The sequence below is a fragment of the Phragmites australis genome, chromosome 23 (genome assembly GCF_958298935.1).
Source record: "Phragmites australis chromosome 23, lpPhrAust1.1, whole genome shotgun sequence".
NCBI lineage: Eukaryota > Viridiplantae > Streptophyta > Magnoliopsida > Poales > Poaceae > Phragmites > Phragmites australis.
This window is the reverse complement of record NC_084943.1, coordinates 2,030,475-2,043,636: the sequence shown is the minus strand read 5'-3', so window position 1 is coordinate 2,043,636 and position 13,162 is coordinate 2,030,475. Positions and strand designations below refer to the sequence as shown.

Genomic DNA, 13,162 nt, shown 5'->3' with positions numbered 1-13,162 from the left:
GGCAGCCAAGCGCACCATTCTGTCTAGTTGGTACAATCTTGGGACAGGAATCCGGCTCTGGGCTGCAAATCGTACTCACAGAACGCTACTGCTAGGCATGTGCAGGATCACTACAAACGCCCGAATATCTGGCTCAACTTGGAGGCATGCAAACCAGGGTTTGTGGCAGAATCTTCTTCTGAGACGAAAAGGCATACAATACGAGCCTTGATAAACCTGAACCTGCAATGTTCAACAGATGCACACAATGATCGTTTAGATGCCGTGAGAAAAACTCATACAAGTCGGTTCAGATGAAGATTATTTCGCCTCGCGTCCTGGAGTAACAGGCAGGGTACAATTTGCTCATCAGCAAAATTTCATCTACAATCTAGCTCTGTACTTGTTTTTCTTTTTCTTTTTTGAAGAAACTCTGTACTTGTGTACACTATAAGGTAGCTGTGTATCACATCTGAATCTGATACGGCACGCTAGAAGTAGAAGCTAGACCCAGCTGCAGGCTGCATTGCAAACTCTGCTGACGCTGACAGCTGGGTCCCGGGCCTCTGAACTGCACAGTACAGTAGAGACTTGGGCCTGATGTGGGGACCGGTTGTCAGCGGCCTCTATGGCTTTCCTACGCCGACCAGGTCCGGCGCAGCAGCCAGCGCGCCGATGCGCCGCCGCCACCGAACATCTCGTCGAGGGCGATGACGAGGCCCATGGCCAGCGGCGCGCCGAGACGAGGGTCAGCCACCAGCCTGAAGACGTCGTTCCCCACGGCCTCCTTGCGCCGCACCTCCGCCACAGCTTCCCCGCGCGCGTCGCGCACCGCGCAGGCCCGCCGGCCGTAGGAGCCCTCCACCACGTACGCCTCGGCGGAGATGCTGGAGGCGAGGGGCGTGATGTGCGCCAGCGCCCTGGAGGCGCGGAGGCTGGCGGGGCGGCGGACGGAGAGGAGAGGGCTGTCCTTTGCTGCCGTGGCGTCGCCGTCGTAGATGACCCAGTGCTCCGCCAGGCTCAGCCTCTTGCGTCGGATGGTGAGGAGCGGCTTGCCGGCCACGTCCATGAGCACGACCTCGGCGCGCCTGCGGTAGGCAGCATAACAGTCGACGCGGAAGGCGAGGTCGCCCTTGGCGTCGAAGACGGTGAAGCCGTCGCAGTTGAAGAGCAGCGACTTGCGCCAGACCGTCAGCACTGCGGGCTCTTGATCCTCGACTGGTGACACCGCCGCTCCGCCAGTGCCACTGCTGGTGGTGGCGGGCTCTGGCACGACGGCGTTGGGGTGCACCTTGGCCATGGAATGGAATTAAGTGGTTGCTGCGCTTGGAGCTTGGGAAGGATTGGTTTTGCAGGTGGAGAGGAGTTTGGAGTGCCTGGGGAATTTATACCGGATAGCTAGATTGGCTTCGGAGTTGGGTGCGTGGACGGACCGACGGAGAGAAAGGAGAGCTGACGCGGAGGTGACCTCCCCTCGGCTCCCCTGCCCAAGTGACAAGTGGACGAGGATCCCCTCTTCACAGAAAATCCTGTCACGACAGCCAAGTCTTTCACGTCCCAGCGAGACGGTACACGGGAGTCTACTGATATTTTGATACAAACTTTTTTTCTCTAAATTTTTTCTTAAAAAATTTCTCAAAAATTTCGACAGAAAAGTCTTTTAGAAAAGTTCTAAAAATAAAGATACGTGGAGGAAAAAGAGTTTCAAAATAAAAAGAAAAGGAGGGGCTGTCAGATGGGGACATGAGTTGAGATGCTCGCTCATATGCGAGTTAGCAATGTTTCCTCTTTACTTTGCTGTGAGCCATTAGATCCCAAGAGATGTACCAGATTTAGTACTACAGTATATTATAAACAGTAGAGTCCACATGATATTTCTATAAACAGTAGTTTTGCTGTATTTGACTGCGGGTTGCAATAGCGGCTCTCTAATGTTACCGTGCATCCCTGATTTCAAGTCAATCCGTGGCAAGTGACCGTCTTGCTGACGACCTTAGAGCATAGGCAGTAGTAGTATTGCAGTGGAAAAAGAAGAGGAACTTATCCTTCGCCGCCCACGCCGCAAGCCGACTTAATCCACTTTGTCATGCTGCACATTTTAAAGTTATTCTCGATAATGCATGATGGTCGGCGATAGGAAAGGAAGAAAGTTTGTGATAACGGAATAGCATCAAGAGTAAAGTTGGTTGCCTCCAAAGCTACAGGGTCCTTTTTTTTTATTATCAAGGAGCTTCGTTGCTTAGCTATCAGCAGAAGAATTACGATCAAAGTTCAAGCATCCATGCAATGGCAGCGGTATCTAAGTAAATCACTCACCTCTAACCATTGTATATGTTAGGATTTTAACGGAAATATTACTAGGATTATCAAGACAAGCATAAAATTAACACATAATATACAATATTTTTTAACGAGGTTCAGCTAAGTTGACTACATCCTCAGGATATGACTACAGACGCTCCTCTCCAACTATTTTTATCTTGCTATTGATTACAACGGTGACGTCTTCTATTTAAAGGCCCGGAATTAGAAGTTCGATTACAATTCTAATCCTACTCTCATCTAATTACAAATCAAGTCTACCTATAACCTAACACATACACATATTCGACACATATTTTAACAGTATAAAACACTTGTTTGTACCCATATACGTCGATTTGCAAAAGAAATAGAAAAGTTCAAACGCCTTCTGCTAAACTCACTAATGTCTTCGATGATAGAAGAAATCTCGGACCTTTGATACTGTACTACTCTAGGTTTTCCCATGTGATATACATCCACATAACTAAAAAGCCATATATGCCCAGCATAGCTCTAGAGGTTGGCAAAGTGGAAATAAATTAAGGGCTTATTTAAAAAGAAAAGGAAAAAAGAAAATAGATAAACACAACGAAAGATGACTGTCCTAAATATTTTCATGTCCTTGTAAATTTAATTTAACCGTTGCAATAAGTTTTTAATTTTGTCCTCTTAGATTGGCTAGCTAGATACTCCGCCAAAGTTACATAATTGGTTCCGTTGGACTGTGCACATCTCTCCGGAATGTAGAAGCCTGGATTTTTATTTACTTCATTATCGAAAGAAAAAGATTGACTAGCTAGCTGCTTCACTAAAATTATCACATTAAACATGAGAATTTAATATCTCCAACTATAAATTGTATGAAAGGCCAAGTACGTAGTCAGGAGAGAGTCCAGAAAAGAAAAGAAAATGTGTTCCAGTGGCAACTCTGTCCCTTTTTGTTTGGTAGCACTCCAAGAGAATCCTCTGTATAGCTTTAATCAATTTTTGGCCAAGGAAAATGGATGCTGCTTTGAGCATTCTCTGGAGTACCTTCGGTGACGCACGCGTGTATGGAGACATGGAAGTGGCGAGTCGTCCTTTCTTTGGCTGCTGTCACCCATCATCATCGTTGGAGCGTTAGAGTATCTGCCTTTTGATCGTCCCACCATGTACGCATGCACCAAGGGCACTCATAGTGTGTGAAAAAAGTATTACAAATAAAAAATGTGATCTTAAGATCCGACTTTAGACATTATAAGAGGGAATATTAATGTCTATATTGCTTTGGTTGGTTTTTAAAATTGAGATCATGTCTTAAACAATAAAATATTATTTGTATATTGATTTTCTCTTGTCGCTGTTTCACCACGTGTCAACTACCACCAACCGGAGCTCTCATGTAGAGATTTTTTATCTTCCAGTGGGATCTATTTTATAGTCTGGTTTAGATCTCAAACGTAAGACAAACAGATCTTTAAACTAAATCAGTATACCTAGTATTTATCTTAGAGTACATTAAACACTAGTGATGCACTTTACATATCTGGAGATAACTTCTGCTGTATTATTGTATAGTCTATCATCGATTAATGTGTGAACGCGCGGTTTCCATGATTGGCCATGCCGATTCTTTTCTTAGGTGATAGGACATATTATCTGGATTGAAATAAGAATAGAAGTTGCAAATTGCAATACGGATGGACATCTGAAGCTGGAAGGCTAGTTTCAGACTCTCTGTTGAGCTTAGCTGTTGCTTCGATATTTCTGCTACCTGCTCCTCAAGGATGAAGCATATTAAACACTTCAATTGACGGATCATATGATACGTTTGGCGACGTCTACCAACGGAAGACATGGGCATAAGGGCCTAGTGCACGTAGAAGAAAAAAGGTACACAATGATTGTTGGTCGTATTTTCTGTGCCATGATTGGTTGAGCCCTCAAAAATATTTTGACTTCAAATTTCTTCTCCGATATAGATCGATGCATGTCTTAACTTATCCAGTACTAAAATTATTTAAAATAAAGCAATAATCTGCCATAGAGAAAGCGTCTTGCAAGACTGCTAGCTATTTCAACACCCGTTATTATCAACCTATATGCTAGTATCGAAAAGCTGTACTACGGTGTAGCTACTCACCCCCCCCCTGCTGAATTCTATCAAGTTCTTTTTGTAATCAAGGTCGATTTAATAGCTGTGTTTGCTAATTTCTATCAAGACGCTCTATCACTATTCAGTTTTAATTTTAGAGTAATAACTTTATTTCCAAAGTCGGATACCGCCTCACGAATACAAGAATATCGTCTCATATGCTTATTTAATGTAAGCTTTAAAATATTTATACGTCCAACACAAACTACATTCATATCTGATCAAAATATTATGGAAAGAGTCATAATTCTACATGATACCATCTATGAGTTACATAAGAAATATCTTAATGAAGTAATTTTGAAGATTAACTTCGAGAAGGCCTAGGATAAAGTTAAATGGCTATTTTTGCAATAGACTCTGAGGATAAAAGGATTTTTTGATAAGTGGTGTTAATAGATCCAAAATTTTGTATCTGGCGGGAGCGTAGGTATCAAAGTCAATGATGATATTGGACCTTACTTTCAAACCCACACAGGTTTACGAGAAGGTGACCCACTTTCTCCTATTCTCTTTAATATTGTAGCAGATATGTTGACAATTATGATTGCTAGAGTCAAAGAGGATGGATAGATCATAAGAGTTGTACCTCATTTGGTGGATGGCGGGTGTCAATCCTGTAATATGCGGATGACACTATCATTTTCATAGACGATAACTTAGAGCAAGACAGCTATCTGGACTTAAAATCAACTTTCACAAAAGCGAAATATTCTATTATGGGGAGGCAAAAAAGATGGAAGCTCAATATATGCAGTTGTTCAGATGTGATGCTGGACCATATTCTTTCAAATATCTTGGCATTCCTATGCACCATCGAAAGCTTCGCAATAGTCATTGGAGAAAGGTTGAGAAAAGATTTGAAAAGCGTTTAAGCAGTTGGAAAGGAAAAAACTTGTCAGCGGTGGCCGATTAATATTGATTAATTTGGTTCTCTCTAGTCTACCAATATTTATGATGTCTTTCTTTGAAATTTCACGAGATGTTCTTAAAAGACTGAATTATTTATGATCCAGATTTTTTTTAGCAATATGATAGTCACAAAAGAAAATATAGACTTGCCAAGTAAAATATATTGTATCAACCTAGAGATCAAGGAGGGTTGGGAATACTTGAACTTTCTATACAAAATAAATGCCTCATCAATAAATGGTATTTAAGTTATTGAATGAGGATGGGATATGGCAGCAAATGCTCAAAAACAAAATACCTTGGGAGTAAAACTCTCACACAGGTTGAAGAAAAACCTGGAGATTCACATTTCTGGAATGGACTAATGAAAGTCAAATAAGAATTTCTAAAATAGGGTTCATTCAATATACAGGATGACACCCAGATAAGATTTGACACCCAGATAAGATTTTGGGAAGATAGATGGCTAGGTAATACACCTCTTAGTAGTGTTTTCAGGGGAGCTTGGGTAGTTAGGTTCGAAATGTTGGATCTTCAAGGTTTTTAATGTAATGATAAGATATTTGTGTCTATCTTTTGGTGTATTTCGTTTGTCATAATATTATGTTTAATTTCATGTTTAGCTTAATTCTATTCCAAACTAGTATGATAGGTTGTTCTAGTGTTAGGCTTTCTCTTGTTTAATTGTTATATGTCGTTCTATGCCTAGTATGTTAGGTTGTATTTCATTCAAATCTTTATTTATTCCTTTGGGTTGTCATCAATCACCAAAAAGGGAGATATTGTAATATCTAGGACTTAGATAAGTGGTAAGTGTTTCAGTAATTAATGATAGCCGTATCATTGTGACTAATAAACTTGTTTTGAAGGTTATTAAGAATTTAGTTCACAATGATGTTTAGGTAATATTGATCCCTAAATTTAGTTTTATGGACGATCAAATGATATGAACATGAAGAGTAAGGATCTTCTAGTTCTAAGTGTTACAAGGAAATGAATGATAATTACATAAGTATAGGTTATATTTTCTAGTTCTTTGACCATACTATAAAGAGGGGCTAAGAGTAGTAGCTTGATCTAGTTGAGTCTAGACTTGGTTGGATACACACTTATGAAATTCTAGCGTTATGTACCTCAGAGAAGCCCACTGATAAGTAGTCAAGAAGATCTAAGTCAAGAAAGTTTGAATTTAATGAGTTCAGAAAAGATTGCACACGTCAGATGGTCTGGTGACTCCACTGTAATACACGCCGGAGTGTTTTTGACTCAGAACATAAAATTTGAGAACACACTGGATGGTCTGGTGTTGAGGTGATGAAAACATCGAAGTATTTTATAGGAGGTGTGCAATTTTTAGAAGATGGAGTTTAGAACACTTTGGATGGTTCGGCATCCACTCAGAGACTTCAGCGGAGCCTTTTCCAGAAGATCTTCTCAAAGTACAATGGAGATTGGAATTGTATTCACCGGATGGTTCGGCGTGTTGGCCGGAAGCTTCGTTAGAGTATATTTGAAACTGCAATGACTAGTGACAGCTAGGAATGGCTAATTTTTCTGTGGATGTTCACACCGGATGATCTGGTGTATGGACACAGTGCACGCTGGATCATTCGGCGTTCACGAAAAAGTAAGTAGTTAGATAACAGCTAGTTTTGGACCTCTAACCTATATATACCCCCTTATTTCATCTCAATGACATCTCTTGCTACTCCAAAAGAGCAGAACCATTAAGTGTGTGATTAAGAAGCAAGAGACTACACTAGAGTGATTTACAAGGGTCTTCATTGAATATTAAGGATATCATTAGTGCGTAGAGAATAGCAAGTATGCATCTAGTTATAGTATAGACTTGATTAGGATCAAATGAAGCTATTGCCTTATTACTCTTAGTGGTTAGTAATATCTAGCTAGTCTTAGTGATTGGAGGTGTCTTGATGAACTCTTAAAGTTTTTCTAGGAGCTCCAAGAGAAGCTTTGTGCTTAGTTTGATACCCTCCAATCCAAAGATTGAGAAGTGACTAGCATGAGAGAACACTTGAGTTTTGGTGGTTCAATGGGACCAATATCGTTAGTGGATACTCCAACGGAAACTAGGGAGTACCAACTTCTTGATACCTCGAGGATAAATTTGATGTCTACTTGCCCATCTCTTTACTTTACCATATTTACTTTTAGTATTTACATTCTTACAATCTTTTCTTCCGTAATCTACCTTTTATTATAGCTAGCTTGTTTACTTGCTTTCCATCTATCCCATAGTTATCTTACTATTCATCTAAATTAAAGTTGCTTATTTATTCTAAAGTTTGATAAAAATAATTTTAATTAGAGACTAATTCACCTCAGTCCTGAGTCATTCTATCCTTTCCGGAATGAATCCAGTGTCTATCTTGGATAAGATAGATGCGCTCTTGAACGATCGGCTGGGTCCCATACTAGGTACTAGCTAACAAGTTACTTCTATCCTGATAGCTAAATTATTCAAGGAGATGCTACGCACAACGGATATTCGTATCGTAGTTTAGAACACATGTTGGAATTGAACCGGTATAGTATATACTTCTTCCGTCTCAAAATAGATAATATTTTATTTTTTATAATATTTAAAATATATAATGTTCTACAATTTCGAAATAATTTTAGTTAAATTTTTTTAGTTTTACCGTACTCTCCATTAAATAACTTTATTTCCAATATAAGTGTGTTTTCTCATATAATTAATGATATTTAAAAAAGATAAAATGATTATTTTATCTTTCATCTTAAGATTTTTGTTTAACCCTAAAACATCACCTATTTTGAGACGAAGAAAGTATATGCACTAATTCAATTTTAGAGGTGTCGTAGTAATAATCCTTCAACATGATGCACCGGAAGGAATTAATACTCCCTCTAATCATAAATAAATGTTATTTTGGATATAGACACGGTCTCTAATACATATCTGATTACTACTCTTTGATCTAATATGTTTATAGAATATAACAAATCTATATTATTATGAAACTACTTTTTAAGATAAACTTATCTAATTTAAATATCTAAACTTAATATTTAAAAAATAACTTATAGTTAAAATTTAAAAATATTAATCGTACCCAAAACATTTTTTTTGACCGAAGGGAGTACCATTTATCTGGATCGGCCTGCTGCTGCTTCCTTTTGTTGTTGGGTAGCCACTCTCTCTTGTCGTAGCCAGCGATCGAGGCGGGGCATCTCACCTCACGTCAGTGCAACTTTAGACTTGGGAGTAGTCTATTAACTATAGGAACGAGAATGGTGACTAGATAAGATGGACACCAGACAAGGTTATTCTCAAAGATGATAGTCTAGTAGCAAGGGGACTCAAGACCCGCTCAAATACATGAGTATGTGAGTGTTTAAGCCATTAGCATCAAGAAAAACAACCCTGCAAAGGTAAAATATTACAGCTCAAAGAAAAAGATCACCGGGCAAGAAACCTCTCCAAGTTGATGATCTAGAGGCAAGGGTACTCAAGACCCATGAACATACACTCGTATGCGTCCACCTGCTCCTCTGTAACAGAAATCAAGAAAGATAAAGCAAATCCACTCGATGAAGTGTTAGCATAAGAAAAGCCAGCTGCAGACTGATTGCCACTACCAGATCCGGAAACCAACACCATGTTCTGAGACAGAGGGTTTCCGAGATCGATTCGAGCCACCTTGGCTATCTCGATGGACTTGAGCTTGCTGAAGAGCTTATCACAAGTCAACGTGTCGTAACTTGGAGACTCTTCAATGCTCGAGATCTTCACTTCCCATATGCTACGGTTAAGAGCATAGAGAAGCTTGATCGCTCTCTCGTGGTCAGAGTAGGGCAAAACACCAGTTGATCGAAGATTGCTAATAATCCCATCAAAGCGAGCAAACATCACATCCAAAGACTCTCTGAGGCCTTGCACAAACATTTAGTATTCTTGGTTGTATGTGCTTTGGTGTCTGGCCTTAATCTGATTAGTGCCTTCATGAAATACACTCAGAGTAGACTAGATCTCCCGGGCTGTACGGAGGTGCTGAACACTATCAAACTCATTTCGACTCAGGCTTGTGAACAAAATATTTCTGGCCTTATTGTTGGCCTCATACTGTTCGATCTGAACTTGAGTCATGCGAGCAGCAGGGATCTCATAGTTGGAATCAACTATTTCCCATATTGCACTTCCTTGGCTTAGAAGATAAGCCTTCATGCGCACCTTCCAGTATGAAAAATCACGGTCATCAAACAAGTGAATCTTCCCACTTCTCTCCATATCGCCTACGGATTACAAAACCGGTTAAGGTCAACAAGTGATCAACCCGGCTCTGATACCAATTGTAGGAACAAGAATAGCGACTAGAGGGGGGGTGAATAGGCGCCTCAACAAATTTCTTTCGAAATAGATGGCCTTTTCCTATTTCTCACCCAACGCACCTCAAAACACTCAAGCGAAAGCAAAAGAATTAAAGAGACAAAGCAAGAAGACTACTTCCATGGCAATATGACTCCACAGATAGAATATTATCCTTAGGTTCCATTCAGGACCATTCCATGTGTCTTTGTGCACAAAAACTCGTAACTTGCAAAGAAACTAGATAAGATGGATACCAGACAAGGTTATCCTCCAAGATGATAGTCTAGTGGTAAGGGGACTCAAGACCCGCTCAAATACATGAGTATGTGAGTGTTGCAAAGGTGAAATATTGCATCTCAAAGAAAAAGATCACCGGGCAAGAAACCTCTCCAAGTTGATGATCTAGAGGCAAGGGTACTCAAGACCCATGAGCATACACTCGTATGTGAGTTTTTATGCCTCTAGCAACAAGAAGAATGATCTCACAAGGTGCTGAAATTTCAGCCCAAAAACTAAAACGAAAATCAAAATCGAAAATCGAAAAACTTGCAAACTTGCAAGGGAATCAATAGAGGAAAACTAGAAGGAGGGGAATTCAAGCATATGCAAAAACATAAACTAAATTACTCAAAGAGGTCAGCCCTATTTTAGACGGATTACAAAGATTTATCTCTCAAAACTCTCACCTATTACATAGGCTAAGCACTCATCCTTCTCTCCTCTAAAAATCTAGCTCCAAGGATCTCAAATGAGTGGCACAAGGGGGCTCAAGTGACTGGTTCAAAGCTCTCTCTAGCCCTACCCCTCAATTTATAGGCCTAGGAAATTTGACCCTTAAGTTTCCTAGCTTTTCCCCAAAATACCCCTATCTTGTAGTGCACTCATACCTACCACCAAGTGTATTTTGGTCTATTTTCTTCTCCATTCATCGGACGGCTGCGGCGCCTTCACGATTTAGCTTTGCCTCGATGTAAGCTTCGCGATGGTGCCACATACTCCTCCGGTCCTCCCACGGTTTTAAGGCCAAATCGCGAAACTGTCTGCACGCTTCTCAAAGCGTGACTTACGGCCTTGCTCGAGCCTCCTTGTCACTTGCACCGGCACCCCCTTCGCTTGACTTTGTCAACATGCCATCTCCATCCGCCTTCAATGCTTTGCTTGACCTCCACGTGTTCAGCTAGGATCACCCTTGACTCCGCCCGGCCTCCTTGATCGTCTGGCACCAAGCACTCCGCTTGGCCCCGATCATCCCGCCGTCGACCGCTAAGTTGCATCCATCACCTGCACACTATGAGACAAGCAAACACATATCTCCAACTCCAATTCCAATTAGTCCATAATCATTATGCTCAAATGAAATCTCAAGTCAATTCGAATCACATCAAAGCTCATGCAAAACCGAAGATCATCAAACCAAATAAATGACAATATCAATCACTCATCACAAGAAAACCAATGCATATTACGACTTGGTTTCTCATTAACAAGATGGCCGGATCGGATAAAATACTCCGATCCAATGGTGGAATGGAAAAATAGATAATATATATAAGTGCATTTATGAAAATATATAATATATTAGTGTATTTATAAATATAATATCTATCTATATTCGGTACTCAAAATTTGAAAACCTGATTTCGATCCCTCAAAATCCGAAAGCAACTCGGACCCACTGATTTCGGCAACTCAGGTACCGAATGCAATACTGTTCACCATATTCGGCACCTTAATTGTCGAAAGCTCTTTGTATTCGGCAACCAACGTATAGTGCTGTATTCGGCATCTGAACTACCGAAATCACGTGGGGGCAAGTCACGTGTTGTCCGTGCTTTGGGTGCATGTGATTTTTGCAGCCCATTGGCAACTAGCTAAATTAGCAGTGATGAGAGATTTTTTCCATACATTTCTTTATTCACTTGATGGAAATTGATGGGTGTAATTTTGTGTAGTAACATTAGGAAGATACAAATTCGAATTTACTAGTTGTGAAGTACAATTATCATATCACCCAGTACAGAGGTTACATACGATAATAAACAAACGTTGGCATATACAATACACCTGATGACTAACTTAATAGTGTGTTACTGCTGAATCTAACATGCCCTAGTGAATAAAAATAGACCGGGTTATTATAGATGCTTTCTACTGAGTGCGACTAGGATATTTGCCCTTTCTCAAAATATCAGGGTCTTCCGCCTTAGCATGATGGGACATTCCCCGCTTCCTTTCCCTCTCTTCTTTGCGAGCTTCAGTCATGTCACGCTTATCCATTGCCTTCCTCATGCGCTCCTCCTCCTGACGCTTCAACCATAGTTCCCGGCACAATCCAGTAGCCCAGCACCACGAAAGTACTAGATCGTCGGCACCGGATCATCGTTGTTAGCAGCTTCTTCATCATCGCTACCACCGGCTTCATCATCCCTGCATCCTACATCTACCTCAAAAAGGTCCACTCTAGTACCCTCTCTACCGGAACTGCCCTTCCCGACATGCCATCCATCCTCTTCACGCATCACCTGCTAGCATGATCCTTTCACGGTAGTCACTGCATCACCTTGCACAAGTCGTGGCACTATATTTATGTACACCCCCATATCAAAGTTCTCCTCTACTGTCTTGTGTGAGTACAAAACTCATGCGTTGTTCCTACTCATCTCAAAAAATGTATGGATAATGACCGAGCTGTTTGAAACAAGCTGTGACCACACATCCTCTAAGACAACAGTATGGGACTACTGGTTCACACGTAAAAAGCTTATAACATGTGATTTCAGACCATCTAGGTCAATAGGTACATTAATCAGACTCTCTATGTGTTGATAGTTCTGAATTGTTACGAGCCTCCTGTGCAAAACAGCAGAACGTTCTCCATAATAAATATGAAAAATCATACTATATCTGCTAAATAAATGTACATGTAATACAATAACTACTTAAATATATATACGGTACACAACTAATTACGCCCTCGATAAATAATAAGTTACCATACTCACCCTATTTAAATAATCAAGTTATCATGTTGCTCTACTTAATCTAAGTGATTAAGCTAATTAATCAAATAAATACAATTACACTAATTAATAAGATTAATCAAATAACTCTAATAATTCTGATTAAATTATGTAAAAAGTCTAGTTATACTAGTTAATGACATGCATACAATTATACCATAGGAATAATCTAATTACACCGATTAATGAATTTCTTGTTTTTAAACAAGGTACGTAATCTAATTACATTGACTAATGAAATTCATATAATCAAACTATTCAAATAATCTAAGTACTATATTTTATCAATTTAATATAATTTAATAAATATATTTGAACGGATTAAACAATCTACTTACTCTAATTACTATTACTAATCTAAGTATTAATTGCATACATAATTTAAGTAATTACTGTAACTGGAGGTAACGTTCTCAAACTATTCAACAAGCGCTGGAGCTCCTCTCCTCGCGTTGATGC

The 13,162-nt window shown here is 40.0% G+C and overlaps 1 protein-coding gene across 1 annotated transcript; it reads right to left on the bottom strand.

Moving 5' to 3' along the window:
- Window positions 1–239: 239 nt before the first annotated feature.
- On the bottom strand, window positions 240–1,467 carry LOC133905666 (protein LURP-one-related 8-like). The gene has a single exon (XM_062347432.1). It carries the CDS (start codon window positions 1,277–1,279, stop codon window positions 617–619), a length of 663 nt encoding a protein of 220 aa, XP_062203416.1. The 5' UTR covers window positions 1,280–1,467; the 3' UTR covers window positions 240–616.
- Window positions 1,468–13,162: the final 11,695 nt, after the last annotated feature.